Source organism: Phocoena sinus, chromosome 10 (assembly GCF_008692025.1).
Source record: "Phocoena sinus isolate mPhoSin1 chromosome 10, mPhoSin1.pri, whole genome shotgun sequence".
NCBI lineage: Eukaryota > Metazoa > Chordata > Mammalia > Artiodactyla > Phocoenidae > Phocoena > Phocoena sinus.
In genome coordinates this window covers 90,962,266-90,979,909 of record NC_045772.1, presented here as the reverse complement: position 1 = coordinate 90,979,909, position 17,644 = coordinate 90,962,266, and the positions used below count along the sequence as shown (strand labels likewise).

Sequence of the window (17,644 nt, the reverse complement as noted above, 5' to 3'; positions counted from 1 at the left end):
TCTTTAGAGAAGTGTCTGTTTAGATCTTCTGCCCATTTTTGGATTGGGTTGTTTGTTTTTTTGATATTGAGCTGCTTGAGCTGTTTGTATATTTTGGAGATTAATCCCTGGGTCACTTCATTTGCAAATATTTTCCCTCATTCTGTGGGTTGTCTTTCCATTTTGTTTATGGTTTCCTTTACTGTGCAAAAGCTTTTAAGTTTAATTAGATCCCATTTGTTTATTTTTGTTTTGTTTTTTTAAATTACTCTAGGAGGTGGACTAAAAAAAGATCTTGCTGTGATTTATGTGAAAGAGTGTTCTGCCTATGTTTTCCTCTAAGAGTTTTATAGTGTCCAGCCTTACATTTAGGTCTTTGATCCATTTTGAGTTTATTTTTGTGTATGGTGTTGAATAGTTTTTAAATAACATCTTAATTCCATTTGTGTCCTTCTTCATGGCAACTTTCTTCAAAATTATCTTACTTAACCTTAAATTTTTTCCAATATTAATTGCGTGATAAAGTACTTGTACTTATATTTAGAGTGGATTTATTCTGATGCAACGTTACAAATTCATGCGGAACGTGGGACATGGGACAATTTTTCTCTTTGGAACTTTCTTGCTTATTGCAGGACATCTAGTATTTCTGAGCCCTGCCCACAGAAGTATGGTTAACTTCCTCCGTTGTGACTACTAAAAACATTTCTGCAAATCTCCAAGCACCCTCAAGGGGGCGGTACTACTCCTATTGAGAATCATGTGTAGAGTTCTTTCATGCCCTGCACACAATCTGCTTTTCCCTAGCAGTCTACACCTGAATTCCGGGAATGTGGAGATCACCGGCTTCCAACATTGCACGATCTATTTATTAAGACAAAAAAATCACCTGATTCCAACCATTAACTCTGATTTTGTTCTCTGTATGAATGTTAGTTCAAAACTTGTTTCCAGGTAACTGGAATTACTTGAAGATCATGCCTGTGTTCCCCAAGACTTTCTTTTCCCAAGCTTTATTAGCAGAAGCAACCATAAGTGTTTCTCGGGTTTCTAGATGCTTTCTCCAACTTATTTGGTTTGTTGGTCTCCCTTAAAGTACAAGTTCAGAAGTGGTCTTACCAAAGTAGCATTCAGTGGCCTATTGTGTGTTTTGCTGTCATTTTTATGTGACATTATGGATGATCCGTGAAGCCTCAGGAATATGGGTTAAAGTCATGAACTGGGACAATTACACTCAAACAAATAGGAATGTGAGTAAAAAACCGTCATAATTTCCCAAACTTATCATGAGGTTTTTGAGTCCCCATGTCTCCCCATTAACAGACAGGACTGCCTAAACCAGTTTAGGAAGTTCCTTTGAGAGCTTCCCTGGTGGTGCAGTGGTTAAGAATCTGCCTACCAATGCAGGGGACACAGGTTCGGGCCCTGGTCCGGGAAGATCCCACATGCCGCAGAGCAACGAAGCCCATGCACCACAACTACTGAGCCTACACTCTAGAGCCCGAGAGCTACAACTGCTGAGCCCACAGGTTGCATGCCTAGAGCCTGTGCTCTGCAACAAGAGAGGCCACCCAATGAGAAGCCTGTGCACTGCAACGAAGAGTAGCCCTGCTCGCCATAACTAGAGAAAGCCTGCACGCAGCAACAGAGACCCAGCGCAGCCAATAAAAGAAATAAAATAAAAATACATACTTTTTTAAAAGTTCCTTTGAACTTTTCAAATAGGGAAGACACGTTCCCGCAGCAATTATTTCTAGTGAATCATTACCCTTAGAATTGATAAGCTTTTCCACGTTGGTATCTTAATATCAGACAGAATATTACCTCTATCCTGTTCCTCTCTGAAAGCAAGACAATCTTTATATAATGTGCCTGTCCTTAGCCCTTTTTTCTCCCCTGAAAATGAAATAACCCTACTTTTTATCCATTTGTCTAAAGGTCTATTTTCCATTCTACTAATGGCATTATTGTGTTTTATAAGCTCTTTCAATTTTCTGTAACACACACTACCTTGTCTGCTGTAGACGCTTCACAGATATTTGTTGAATGGAATTGAAACTATAGACCTCGAAGCTGAAATCAGTATTACAGTTAATATTTAACCGAAACAAGTTTCAGCTTTCAGAGAAGTGAAACATCTTGCTTTAGTAATAACTGAACTGCAATTTTTTTCACAAAACATTCATTCTTGCCATTTTTATGTTTCTATACAGCATTCAGTTAGTATACATAAAAGTCAAGTTAATTCTACTTTACAGAAAAATACAGCTCTGGCACCCAGATTTTCAGTGCTTGTTTAAATCAGAATGCCATCGTTAACCTAGGAGCAACACTGTTGAATCAACCCTGAGTTTAATTTCTCTGTATAGAGATCTCTTTGGAATGGCTCTACTTGCTGTCATGGAGGACAGGATCTACATCTGGAGAAAGAAACCAGAAATCCAGAACAACATAAATTAATCCAAGATGGCACGTACAAGGGTAGAAAGCTCTCAAAAGCGTTGCCAAAATTTTTCAATTATTATGTCATCAACAGACACCCAGAGAGATATGTGCCATTAGTGGTGCCGTTTGCAAGGCTTGGATCCAGTCATCCCATTAAGAATCTTAGTTTCATGGTACTATGGTGGTGCGTGATGACAGCTCACTTTGGCAGTTAACACAAATGTCAATCAAATCTGCACTAAGACTTGTCATTTTACAAGAGCTCGTTGGTCTGCATACAACTGTGGCTTCAACGAGCAACCAGTTGTAACTTCTAGTCTTGGTGAATCTACCTGGAACTCTGGAGAAACTTTAGGAGGATTTGATAAGCTTGCATCGTACAATCAGTTTTCCAACCTAAAAAGAAAAAAAAAAGGCTGGGGTGGGGGAGGAAGGTGTGAGGAAAAGAAACAAGAATGAGAAAGAAATAAGAATGAGATTCATAAAATAGATCTATGGTAATAGAATATCCATTCATTAATTTATTTAACAAATATATGCTGAGAAACTTCTAAACACTGCTCAGATGCCAGACTTCTTATCGTAATAAACCAAAAAAGTTACGTTCATTTTCTGTTCACAAGGAGCTTACGATCTAGTGAAGGGAGAGGTGGTCATAAGTGCTTTACAGAGCATTAAAATAGGGTAGTATGATGCAGTTGGCTTTGGAGTAAAAGCTTTCTCTGAGGAAGCAACGAGAAGAGATCTGAATAACGAGGATCATCCATGAAAAGGTTGAGGAAGAGCACGTAGGCAGAAAGAACAGGAGAAGTCAGATTATATGGGACCTGCGAGGCATGGAGTTGAGATTTTGTTTTGAAATTGCACATTTGAAGCCATTTAGAGAATTTAACATAAATAATCTGACTTATATTTAAAATAAGCCTTCCAGTTGCTCAAGGGAGAAAGGATTTGGGGGTCAACAATAAAGGTAGGGAGACCAATTAAGGGATTATTTGTCATTAGCCTTAAAAACAGCATTCTAATGAAAATAAGTGCTGTGGGAAATGATGGTAACTTTGACTGAAATGGTAATAATGGAGATGGAGAAAACTGGGCAGAATTCAGGAGCTGTTTTGGAGGTTGTGTCCCCAGAATTTTCTGATGGGGTGAAACAGCAAATGAGAGAAAGAGAGATTAAGAATGTCTCCTAGGCTTTGCTCTCGAGCAACTAGGGTGGTGGGTGGTACAATTTACTGAGATTGAAAGGACTAGAAAAACTAGAAGAGGAAGAAACTGGAGGAAAGCCGAGAGTCAAGGATTCTTCCTCAGACATAAAAAATCAAAAGGACATCCAAGTGCAGTTTTCAAGTAAAGAGACTGTTGATATATGTGTCTGGAGGTCAGGGGAGAATTCTAGGGTGGAAACATAAATTTGGGGGTGTCTGGATAAGATCATCAAGTACTAAGTAGAAACAGAGTAGAGGAGCCCTGGGTCTAGCCAAGAAGAACCACTCTCTAGCATTTAGAGACTGAGCAGAGGGAGAGCAGTTAGCAAGAGAGACATGGAAGGAACAGCCAATAAAGTCAGAGAAAGGCGAAAAACAGAATGTGTACACCACTATTGTCAAAGGTCTGCTTTATCCTGACCACCAACCTGCTCAGGCAGGCTCAAGATAAGGACTCAGATAACTTTAGTTCTGGGAGAGATTTGGAGATAATTTAGTGCAATGTCCTCATTTGGGCAAGTTGAAACCTAGAGAGATCTGTTGAGCCTGGATCTAGAAACAGTACCTTTTAATCCATCTGCTGGCTTATGTCTTCCTGGATTTGGGGTGTATTTTTTTTTCTAAAAACTTCATTTTTCTATGAACGCATTTAACAGAGCAGGAAGGAGCCTCACACCCATTCCTGTGGCTTTCTGTTCCTGTTTGGGAATTTGAGCATTGTGAAATTGGCTTGATTTCCTTAATCTCCGCCATGAAAGTTTTTATATAGATGAGAAATCTTTAAAACATAATTTGACGATAGATACAGATGTTAGGAATTGGGGGGATATTAGAATCTGCTCTCTTCTCTCACTCTCTCTCTCTCTCTCTCTCTCATGCACACTCACACATCAAATTTTAGTAGCTTACAAATAATTATATCCATTTTGATGAAATGTAATTTCTGACTATATAAAAGCCCAGCCATTACAAGGTACCGCCCGCCCTTCCTGGTCTCTCTTGTCAGTTGAGAAAATTTGCTTAATTCTTATGTTGAAGTCATTGAGTGTACAATTTTGGGAAATAGTTACTTGGATATATGCACTTCTCATTTTTGGAACGAATTGAGTTAAGTGTTGTGAGTCATGGCAAACTGAAGTCTAAAGTTCCTCTCCCTAGCCACCCATCCCTTTCCTTGAATCCTCTCCCGGTAAGTGACTAACTTGTTATTCCCCTTACCCACCACCAAAACAAACAAACAAAAATGAGTTCAATAAGAAGGTGAATAAATTTGTGTCAATGTAGCACAGAGAGAGGAAAGGAAGATGAACGAATGAATGGATTGAAGAGAGGGAGGAAATGATAAAGGAAAGAAAGTGTGTATATCCTTTATTTATATATATTTATATTTAACATAATTTATATATATATAAACACACTTTATGCAGATATTCTATTAATTTGGGTAATAATATGACTGTGATGGCTGGCAAAAATTTACCAAGTACAACATATATATACCACCAGTCAATTAGAAAGAAGATAATAAAATAACCAAGGTACTATAGTTTTTAAAAATTAACTTATCCTATCAGTCAACAAATCTTTATTTAACATTTATTATGTGCTTCCCACTAATCTAGGTGCTGAGGATACAGAAATGAACAAAGCTGACAGAAATTTCTATCCTCCTTCTAGTGGAGAAAAAGAGACAAGCATAAATATAAGGATGCCAAATGGTGATAAGTGTTATGGAGAAAAATGAAGCAGGAAGAGTTCTGTGGTACAGGTGGGGATGCAGTTTTTGTAGGGATGGGGATAGAGGAAGCTGCACTGTGAAGGTGCTATTTCAGCCAAATCCTGAGGGAGCTGCAGATGCCGAGCAGGCAGCTGGGAGGAGAGACTGTAGGCAGAAGGAACCACAGATGCAAAGTTCAAGAAGCAGCGCTGCGCTTGGAAAGTTCAAGGAAAAGTTGAGAAGGCAGTGTCACTGACGTGGAATAGAGACAAAGAAGAGTAACTTAGAAGGCAGAAAGGTAGCAAGGGAACAAATCGTGCAGAATTTAACCAGAGGCAGATGACGTTCCCCTGCATGGTTCAAGCAGAGGAGTAACATGACCTGACCAGTTCCAGGGATCACATGGGTGAGGGTAAAAGCAGGAGACCAGTTAGATAAGATGACCTTTCATCCCAGTTGCTTCAGATACCAGTTTATATCTGTTATGGATCAGGTAAAAGCTAGTCATCTTCTTTAGCAATCCCTTTCCTCCCAAAAGGATTCCAACTGGACACTTTTGATAACTTACATGATCACCCTCCTCCTTAGGGTTAGGAGGCTGTAGTGTCTATCCAGATACAAGCTTATACTTGCTTCCACCAGCATGATGAAAAGTGATCAGATTCAAAATTTATTTGAAGGTGGGGCTGAGAGACTCTACTGATAGATTTAGGTGTTGTCTGTGAATGAATGAAAGAGGTCTAGGGAAATGACAAGTTCTGGGGTCTGAGAAATTGGAAGGACAAACGTGCAGTTTATTGAGTTGAGGAAGATTATGGGAGAGGCAGGTTTGGGGGGAAAGGTCAGAAGTTCGGTTTGGGATGTGTCAACGTTTGAAGGTGCCTATTAAACAATAAAGAACAGTTACTGAGTAGGCAGTTGGAGAAAGGAGCTTGGGTTCTGGGGATTTCAGCACTGGAAATATAAATATGAGGGTAGACAGAAAACAGACTTGATGAGGTTATCAGGGAACAAGTAATGAAAAAAGAATGCTACCCAAGAACTAAGCCCTAGGCACCCCAACTTTTAAAAGTGGAAGTGGTGAGGGAAAACCAGCAAAGGAGCCTGAGAAAAAGTGGTCAGTAAAGTAAGAAGAAGCACATACAATGTGATGTCCTAGGGCTTCCCTGGTGGCGCAGTGGTTGAGAGTCCGCCTGCCGATGCAGGGGACGCGGGTTCGTGCCCCGGTCCGGGAAGATCCCACATGCCGCGGAGCGGCTGGGCCCGTGAGCCAATGGCCGCTGGGCCTGTGCGTCCGGAGCCTGTGCTCCGCAACGGGAGAGGCCACAACAGTGAGAGGCCCGCGTACCACAAAAAAAAAAAAAATCTGATGTCCTAAGAGCCAAGCCAAGAAAGTACTTGAGTGAATAGACAGTGATCAACATGTCAAGTTTGTTGATAAGTTAGATGACAAATCACAATTGATCACTGGTCTTAGCAATCCAGAAGTCATTGGTGATTCGCAGAGAAGGCATTTGGGTAGAATGGTGAATGAGGAAAAAAAGATAACAAAAGCAGAAAAACTGAAGACAGCTGGAATTAAACTTTTGCGGAGGTAAGACTGTAAAAAGGTGAGAAAATGGGCAGTAGCTGAGGATAAAAGGATCCAAGTTTGTATTTTGTTTTGTTTTTCCTTGCCTTTAAGTGGGTGGAAACAGTTTGCCATTGAGCTAATCAGAATGATTCAACAGAGCAGGGGAAATTGATGATGCAGGATAGTTAGAGGTGAGATTTGTTGGGGTGAGGTTTGTTGGGGTGAGAAGTGAGATTTGTTGGTCCTTAAATGGGCCAAAGGAGATGGGACCAAGGGTGCCATTGGAGGGGGTGGCATTAGGGTGGGTGGATCTGTAGTAAGACGATAAATGACAGAGTCTATGGGCATTAAGGGGGTGTATGAGTAGGAGGGATTGATGATGGAAGCTTGTGAAAGTTCTCATCTATTGACCTCTTATAAACACATGCAATTTCCTTAGGTCTGCAGAGGATCGTAACTGCTGTGCTACTATTCTTATACATTCCTGATGGCCAGCAGCCCCGTGCAAGCATATTTGTCTGGGTTAGGCTGCCAGGCATGTCACTGTTCCATGGCTCCATTCCTGGGCCCAAGACTAACCGATAACTGTCCTCAATATACGTCTCCCCCATTTCTCATTGCAGTGGTTTTCTGAGTGTCACTGCAATTTGCCAACTGCCCATGGCCATGCCACACAATTTCAGCACTTCCCTAAAATCGTTTCTCCCGCCCACCGTAAAGTGACTTGCATGTTTTGCTTGTTGCCCTTGGATATATTTAGAGAATCTAGATGTTGGACTACTATGGCAATGATCATGATGTCTGCCTCTGATTTAAATACTCAAGCAAGTGCCCACTCTGGAAAAGCTGGTCTTCTGGGCAAAGGAACTTTCCAGAAGACCTCATGGTCCCCAGTTATATGGAAAATGCTCATATGTTTAGGGAGGAAGCTGGGTGCAGGAAGGGGACCCTTACCTAGAGGTACTTGCCTTCACAGTCAAATTATGTCACCTTAGAAAGATGACCCAGGCCCTCTGAATTTCAGCTGCCTCTTCTACAAAATGAGGGTCTGGACTAAATGATCTTTAATGTTTCTTCCAGTTTTAGGATTTAGTTCATAACTGAGTTCAGAGTAAAGGCAACAAGGCTGATGATACAGTAAGAGTAGCTACCTTTTTCTAAGAATTGTGCAATATCTAAGTCCTAACTAATAAAAACGCCAAACAAAACCACATATTCCTGGAACCAACAAAGGAGGAAGTCAGATATTTTAGGGTTTTTTGGGTTTTTTTTGTTTTTGGCGGTACGCAGGCCTCTCACCGTTGTGGCCTCTCCTGTTGCGGAGCACAGGCTCAGCGGCCATGGCTCACGGGCCCAGCTGCTCTGCAGCATATGGGATCTTCCTGGACCGGGGCACGAACCCGTGTCCCCTAGCATTGGCAGGCGGACTCTCAACCACTGCGCCACCAGGGAAGCCCCCAGATATTTTGTTTTAAACTAAGTTAAAAGAGAGATTTCTCTGAAAAATTCTACTAATCTTCAGAAATTACTTGAGCTGGTAATACCATAACTTACCCAATGATTTGCAGAAAAGGATATTACACTTGCAATCATTAAGCTATAAAGAATTTCTTTAAAATGTAATGAAAATGACAGGTATTTCTAATTCCTAAGAAATTTCTATGTTCTGTATATGAAAAGGGCCTAATTGTAATTTATTGCTAAGTATTTGCCTGAATATTTTTATATTCCCCAATGTTATTTTAAATGTTCTAATTGCTTATTAAGTGTACAGAGGAAAAGAATCTCCCAAAGTCGGTAAGAGAATAGGCCTAATAAACTTCAGACCTAACGAAGGTGACGGTTGTTTAATATACATTTTCCTCTTCTTCATTTCATGGCATATCAATCTTAACTCACCCTTAGGGTTTTGGCGTTTTTTTTTCTTTTCAAAGAGTGCTTTTCTGCAGATGCTGTTTTTGACCAAGTTGAAGGTAACTTATGCAGCTTACATTGCTTAAGTCACAGATGTTTTCTTTGGCCAAGTTGAATATACGTTCTGTGGCTTGAGATGAGGAAAATAAAAATCGATTTAAAAGACTTACTCTAATACAGATGCTAAAGACCAGCTTTTGTGTATGAAAAGGATACTAACAAATTGCTTCAGTCAGGCTGAGGATTAAAAATAGATTTTGCCATGTCAATCATTTTTTACAATGTCTTTCTATTGAATTCTCCTTATCATCAATGTCACACATTTGTAAAACGACTCACCAAGTTTAAAGGTATGAAATACAAATGGAATAAAACCAGTAAGCTTTTATGGATTTAACCTTAGCCTCATTAACATAATCCTATCACCAGCTAAACTAATGGGTCACATTAAAATAAGAAACAATGGAATAACTGTCAGAGAAAGACGGATTTTAGGCATTAAATACATTCCGTTCTGCCCCAAGGCTGAATATTACACCTGACTCCCTTTGGAATTCCCAGGGAAAGGAAGAGCTTTGCTGCCAGAGCAGAGAATGTGAATCAAATACTCGCTCACACTTCACCCAATGTCACCTTCACTTCCCGGAGATCCCGGGCAGCACCGTGAGCCTCTCATAATCCATCCTAAATTAAATGGTAGAGATAGCGTTACCACTTTCCATTCAGTCCACGTTCTATGCATAGTACTTGATTTTCTTATAAAATTAGGTTGGATCCCCAACACAAGTAGGAGGGGCACTGAGGGGGAGGGGAGAGAAGAGGAGGAAAGAGAGGACCAAATAGTTGAGTATAACACTTGCAATGATTAGCATATTTAAAGGCAAACAACCCTGTATCTATATCCCATTTTGTCAAAAGAGTATGTCTATCTCCTTTCTTCACATCCATAGGTTCTCATATCAAATATCATGGATTCTGAAATTATTATAAACAAAAGGACATCTGACATTATGGAGCAGGGGGAATTTTGAAGAAATGTAAAATGTCATTTAGGGAGATAGAAAATGATAATCAGAAGCTGTTCTGTAACTAATACGTACATGACTCTTTATATTATATAAAGTGTTTTGTATACATTAAATTAAGGCTCATTTAACAAAATTTAAAAAGGCTTCATGTCTCTCTCCTTTATGAACTACATGGAATTTGATATTTTGAGCAGTAAGAGACCATATTAGTTTGCTAGGGCTGCCAAAACAAAATACCACAGGCCGTGGGGCTTAAACAACCGAAGTGTATTTTCTCACATTTCTGGAGGCTAGAAGTCCAAGATCAAGGTGTTAGCAGGTTTGGTTTCTTCTGAGGCCTCTCTCCTTGGCTTGCAGATGGCGACCTTCTAGCTGTGTCCTCACATAGTCCTTTGTCTGAACCCATTCATTCCTGGTGCCTCTTTGTATGCTTAAACGTCCTCTTCTGACAAGGACACCAGCCAGATTGGATTACGGCCCACCCTGATAGCTTCATTTTAACATAATTACCTCTTGAAAGGCTCTATCTCCAATCACAGTCACATTCTGAGGTGCTGGGGTTTAGGGCTTCCACACATGAATTTTAGGGAACACAATTCAGGCCATAACAGAGACACAGACCACTCAAGAGGCTCTTGTGTGTCAATGTATTCCCCACCATATGAAACTGTCTAAACAATATTTAGCCATTCACCACGTTTAGCCTTGTTTCTAAGGATGCGGAACATGAACCTCTAAGCCATCCTAAGCTATGAGGCTGAGCTGACCTTGCCTCCTCATGAGAAGAGATAGACAGCAGAAGGGGAACCCCTCTGACCAGTTTCTGCCAAGAATTTCCAGACTTCTCTACCAAACAGGAAGAAATGTTCTAACCCGGTACTATACGATTCAAATATGGTGAGAGCCACAAATGTAATTTTAAATTTTCTAGTAGTTGCATTACAGAATAGTAGAAAGAAATAGGTGACATTGAGTTTAATATACTTTATTTAACCCAGTAAATCCAAAGTAGTACCATTGCAACGTGTAATCAATGTAAAGAAATATTAATGAGATATTTTTATTCTTCCTTCATACTAAAGTCTTTGAAATCTAATCTGTCCTCTACGCATGCAGCATCTCTCAATTCAGACTAGCCATTTCAAGACTAGCCAAATGTGGCTAGTAGCTACCGTGTTGCACAATGTAATTCCAATATTTTAATACATTCCCTGGGGCAGACGTTGTCTTGAGTAGTGAAATTTAATTATAAGCCCCTCCCAATCTAATTACACCTCCACTTATGAAATATTGTGATAACTTTATTTTCTTTGGAATAGTAGTGTGGAAATTCTCCCTAATATATCTAGGAAAATATACCTATCCAAAGATCATAAGTCTTCAAGCAGGTGATTTGTGAATGTTACTCATTACTCAACTTAATGAGTTGTGAGTCTGTATTCACGATGCAGAACTGAAACGCATTAGATCTTTCAGAAAAGAATGCAGAGATAATGGGTATAGTGATCTTGGAATAATCTATTGCCTCATATACCACCTGAGGGAAAAAAAAAATGTTACATGGCTGTTTGAGGTCCCAGATCCTTTGGAGATTTTCCTGAGGATCTACTTCTCACCTAGGTCCACATTCTCAGCCAGACTCAAAGAAATCCCTACTCCATTATCTAAATCATATTTCTTGGGCCACTGAGAAAACTTCTAATTCACAACAGTCCTTGACCCTGCCACTGAGAGCTGATGACTTTTTACAAATATAATCACTATAAAAAGGCAGAGAATATCAAAACTCAATGCCTGTCTGGTCTTACCTGATGCTTGAATCCTAACGCCTCTGTTTAATGAATCTTGACTTATGTTTTAAGTCTGTCAATAGATGACATTCATTGAGTCCCTACACTTGGCTGGTTCAAAATAAAGATGAAATAATTTATAACACATGGCTGCCATTCTTAAAGAATCTAATAGGACCCAGTGGAATCAGGACTTCACTCACATAGGTCACACAGAAAACATTTAAGGGCAATAGAAGGTCAGAGAAGGGATAGAGCATCAAGAGACAGTCATCAGATAAGGCTTCAAGGAGAAGGTAAGACTTTTTCTTTAAGATGATCAGAAGAGAAGAAAGAGTACACTGAGGGGAAATACGTGAGTTGAGACAAAGTAATACCTGTGTGATTGTCAGTGGGAAGACTGGCTTTACGGGGCAGCATGTCTGTGCGGGAGAGATGGTGGCGATGAGTAGCAAGTGGCCAGTGTACATAGAATCTTTAACACTTGGCATATTTGGATTTGACACCATAGACATTGATCACAATAGATCATTGCACAGATAGGATCTAACAGGAGCAAAGTGGTGTCATAAGACCTTTTAAACCATCGCTGGCAAAACGAAGAAAGAATCAAGTAAGAGGCAGGGAAAGGGAATAAGGGGCTGTTGTAATGAATGCTAAGTGCGATGGCAAAAGCCTGGATGTGTAATAAAATAAAAGAAATAAATAAAAGGAAGAGATGAAAAGAAGTATTAAAAGATAATGCGATCTGAGACTGAGAAGCAAGAGGAGAGCTTCAAAATTGTCATCTTAGACCATTGAAATAATGATGCTGCTTAGGACAGAATTAGGGGCAGGTAGAAAGCAGAACCGATTTGAGGAAAGGCAAGGACTCCACATTCCATTTTAACCTTATGGAGTTGAGGTTAATAGTGAGATACTTGAGTAAGAACAGATGATAGGTGATGGGAAATCAATACGTAAAAAGTTGGATCCAGAAATTAGGATCTGGGCAATGTTCATATCAGATAACGAAACTGATTTTATCTACCCATCAGGAACAAATGTATGGATGTCCTAGGGATTCTAATCATAGTCCGAGAAACTCACTCCGAGGAGCAATTCCACAGTGTGTATCTTTTAAAGAGACATAGCCCAGGCTCAGCCTAACAGATCATCTATCTCTGCCTCAGACAACCTCACACTTGCTTCCAAAGATCCAAGTTCTGCAGGAGTCAGAATCACTGGAGGACTTAGTCTCTGACTCATAATGTTATTAGCAGTGACAATTATGAAGGATGTAAGAAGTGGAAGTAGACTTCTGTGTCTCATCAACAGTCTTCATCACAGGGCAAGCGAGACGATACAATGTCTAGTGGAATGAACAATTCATTGCAAATGAGAAAGGGGTCCTGACATCTATTGTGAGTCATACTTGCCCAAGACCAACTCGTTTATTTCCTCCTTCAACTCTTGTGCCCAGCTTTGTCAGGTTGCCTCTGGAAAGGAAACTGCTTCTTTTTCAGTTGGACACAAGTTTAGGTTACTGCAATAGATCACGTCAAGAATGATTCTGACAAACTTCTTGGTTCTGGACATGATGATGATATTCCAGAAAGAAGGTCCAGACCTTCCCCCCACAAAGACATATCACTTGTCGAAAGAGTGAAATCGCTTCTAGGGCTTTTTTGCTAAACACCAGGAGCTGTAGAACAGATTTGGAAGGGTGAGGCAGATAATGAAAAGAAATCCAAGTAACAAGCAAACAGTGTGGAGAGCTGTCTGTCAGGGACATGCTGATGGGCAGAGTATGCTATTATGTGAACCTGACAGCAAGATGTTTGTCCAAACAAGCAAAGTCAAGGAGATCTGACAGCAGGTAAGACGGACCCTGGCTTAAGAACTTGGATTCAAGCGTAGCACTTTGTGTACTGGAGGAACTTGAGAGAAGGGCAATGCCCAAAGGACACGGGGGCAAGGAGGGGACCAGGAGAGATTCAGCAACTGGGAACAAGACAGCAGACCACCTCCTAGAACTGGGGAACAGACAGGCTTTGGTATCAAGCCTACAAGTCCAGTGACTCAGTTATTGGAAAGGCATACGAAAGGGCACAGATAGAATGGTTTACTTAACTAATGGATTAATTTATTGATCAAAATCAAATGTCTAAAAGAATAAGATAAAGAAATCAGTCCTCTAACGTTTTATCAACCATCCAGTCTTCTTCCATCAATCCTCTTCCTTAAAAATCATATTATCTCTTTAGCTTTACCCCTCTTAATTTTGACTAAATTTTCAAGAAGCCATTCCTCTGGCTAAATTATTCCAAATAGTCTCCCGAGAAAGGAAGGCAGGTTTTTGGCTCGGCACCAGACTGAATCTCCCCATAAGAAGGGAGCACACCACTTTCATTTTTCTCAGTCTTTTCAGTACAGATTTTTGTTTCTCACCCAGAAAATTCGGTATCATATGGGCAGTGCTAACTCCAGTGTAGATGACACAAAAACTATTAATAGATTATGTCTATAATAAAGCTGAAGTAGAAAACAGAAGTGTTACAAAAAGAGAAGTATAAAATAAAAGATGCAAAATATTCTGCCTTGCAAGTTAGACGACCGTCTTTGTAAAAGGAGATATTTTGAAAGCAATATACACTCTTTATGGTGCTCTTAACTACCCATACTTGGAATTTTTTGCCTGTTTTTTTCTTTTGATTAATGAAGGAAGGAAGAATATTTTATATTAAATTAATTTTTTTTAACTTATCTTTGCTCAGAACCAGCTCCTCCAAAATCACTCTTTGCGGTGAATAAAACCCAGACCTCGGTGACTTTGCTGTGGGTGGAAGAGGGAGTAGCTGATTTCTTCGAAGTCTTCTGTCAACAAGTTGGCTCCAGCCAGGATATAAAACTCCAGGTACTGTATGCTCGGATTTTCCTTTTCTGAGTTAATTTTGATTAAGGCTCATTATCCAAGCAAAGTGAAAATCTCCTCTTTCTTTGAATGATATAAAATGAAAATTTTCATGTACACTTTTGGTTTTCAGTGATAGAAATTTAAAATTATTCTTAGAGCAAGCCCAAAATCTGTCATAACCAACTTGCCAAATCACAAAGTTTATTTCCATCTTTGTATTTATCTTGTTTTTTAACATCTTTATTGGAGTATAATTGCTTTACAATGATGTGTTAGTTTCTGCTGTATAACAAAATGAATCAGCTATACATATACATATGTCCCCATATCTCCTCTCTCTTGCGTTTGTCCCCAGTTCTTAGCCACTCCAGGTCATATTGAGGTTAAATTGAGGCATTTTCTTATTGGCCATTAAACTGATGGAAGGGATAAAGACACTGTCATATAAAATATAATTTAACAAATATGAACTGATTGCCGCTTATGAGAAAGGCATTGTATGGGACACAAATCATAGAATCAATACTTGCCTTCAAAAAATGTCTTTCATTTAATTGTGGATATTTCACTTGAGTAGAAATAAATAAAATAAAATATAAGTGCCAGAAGAGAGATCCATACTACCAAGAGAATTTAAAAGAAGTTAGTAAGGAGGACGATTTTGTTTGGGAAGGTGAACGCTGAGAGAGGTGATCGTTAAAGCTTTAGAATCACAAATAGCAGATATGATGAATACTGAGTTTTTCACGGGGTTAAATTGAATGGAAGGAGAGAAGTGGACCTGGGTGCGGGGGGAGTAACGAAAAAACTATGTTACAGCCAGACGTGGAAGGAAAAGGGCAAATTTGTGAGGGATGTCACAAAATACAGTGCAAAGACTAATACTATGAACATGAATAATTGATGTTTTTTAAATAATGCAGTTCATGAGATTGAAAAGAAAAAAGGATTTCTGGGAGTACGAATCTTTTCATACGAGTGTTAAGATAATTTGCTTTGATTTCTTTCCCCTTTTGATAGTCTGTTCTGCAAATGTATCTCTTTTTGATCTGTGCTGAACAGCTGAATCTTTTTTCTATCCTACGAATCCTTTTGGAAAATAGCTACTCTGCCAGTAGTGAATTTTCTTCTCTGCAGCTACAGTAATGCCTCCCTTTAAGAAAACAATGGTTACTACAACTGAGTCCTGTTAGCAAAAATCTTTCCTTAGAATCATTCTTTTATGGGATCATGAAAGAGATGGGAGTAGGAAATCCGTGCTCATGGCTCTCACCTCTTTAGGCAGAGTTGTTTTCAGATCCTTGTTTTGAAAAACAATATTATGCTACCTCATCTTTTTATACTGTGCAGTTGTACTTATCAGTGTCTGGCCATTGGCGCACCAAATTAACAGCTTCTTCTACTCAAGAATAAGTTAATATTAAATGTTTTGGAGAACACAAAGTCTTTATGCCTTTGGTGGATGCTATTTAAAAGCCAAGGATGCAGACAAAGGGGATAGTGTTCTTAATATACAAAGATCTACTACAAATGAAAAAGATAAAGACGAACTAACCAAAACAAATATTTCATAGAAAATAAACACAAAATGTTCTTAAACATAGAAAAAGATGATCGAGCTCACTCATGGTGAAAGAAATGCAAAATAAAACTATAATGAGGTACAACTTCCACTAATAAGATTAGAAAAGCTCAAAAAGTTTGCAGATTTGTTGTGTAGGGACAGATGTAAGGAAACAGGCATTGTCACACACTGATGGTAGGTGGGTCCCTTGGAAAATGTCTATGGAAGATAATTTGTCAATAGCTTACAAAATTAAAAATATATAACTTTTTGAGCCAGCAATTCAACTTCTAGGAATATGAGTGGTTGTATATGTATGTATATTCACACATACATACACACACATATGTACACAGGTTTTGTGTATATGAATGCATATGTGTATATATACATACATATATTAAATGAGTATGTGTACATATACATATGTTCCCATAATTGCGAAGTTATATTCATTGTTGCATTGTTAATAATAGCAACAAATCAGAGACTGCTTCAACATTTATTAATAGGGGACTGGTTAAATAAAGTATGTTCTTTCACTGGATTTCTATGCAACCCCTAAAATGAAATAGCTTTATCTGTGCTAATATGGAAAGAGTGCCAAAATATACCGAAAACAAGATAAAAAATAAGCAGAATGATGTGGAAACGATGTTAGCACTTACATTTTTGACTATATTCTTTTATGTTTATACATCCACAAAATACAGATGGGAAGAAAACTAACCTACCTGACAACAACGGCTGCTTCCATGGAAGAGAATTGGGTAGATGGGAAGTACAGAAAGAAGGAAATAGTTTTCACTGCTTCCTTTTTTGTTTTTTAAATTTTTTACTCTGTGCACACACGTTACCTACTCAACTATGAAAAATACTGATAATTTTAAAACCAAAATAGATGAAGATAACATAACATTTATCTTGTTTTCTGCATCTCCAGGAACCGATTTCTGTTTCTTCTCATGTCGTGACCATCTCCAGCCTCCTTCCTGCCACTGCCTACAACTGTAGTGTCACCAGCTTTAGTCATGACAGCCCCAGTGTCCCTACATTCATAGCCGTCTCAACAATGGGTAATTACAGGCATTAGTGGACTCTGGTGTCTTTGGAAATTATATCTTTCCAGATTTTCCTTACGTTTTCTTTTTAAATATATATAATCCATCTTTTTTAAAAAATAATACTCAGTTTTCATTGAAAAATTGCAAGCTTTGACTTCAGGGAGACTTTAATTCCAATCCCTAACTGCACTTATTAGTTATGTGATTTAGGAAAAGATATTTACTATCTCTGAATCTTTGTTTCTTCATCTGTAAAACTGGAATAATAATATGCACCTTGTTGAGTTGTTTTCAGGCTTAGAAATAAAGTACATAAAGCTCTAGCACATGCTGTCTAAATGCTAGTTGTTATCATCAGTTTCATCATTCCCCATAATCCTCTTCAGTGGTACCCACAGTACCCTAATCAGGTCAGGTGCATCTATTCTAGCCTTGACATTTAGCTGTCACTGATCAAATAATGGTG

The 17,644-nt window shown here is 39.0% G+C and overlaps 1 protein-coding gene across 3 annotated transcripts in view; it reads left to right on the top strand.

Annotated features, from left to right (window-relative positions):
• The window catches only part of PTPRO (protein tyrosine phosphatase receptor type O), a 233,106-nt gene that overhangs the window by 168,581 nt on the left and 46,881 nt on the right, over positions 1-17,644 (top strand). For all 3 annotated transcript variants that reach the window (XM_032646712.1, XM_032646711.1, XM_032646713.1), the window contains exons 13-14: positions 14,411-14,550; positions 17,058-17,190. In XM_032646712.1, the coding sequence (XP_032502603.1) occupies positions 14,411-14,550; positions 17,058-17,190 (273 nt within the window). The remainder of the gene's footprint in view (positions 1-14,410; positions 14,551-17,057; positions 17,191-17,644) is intronic.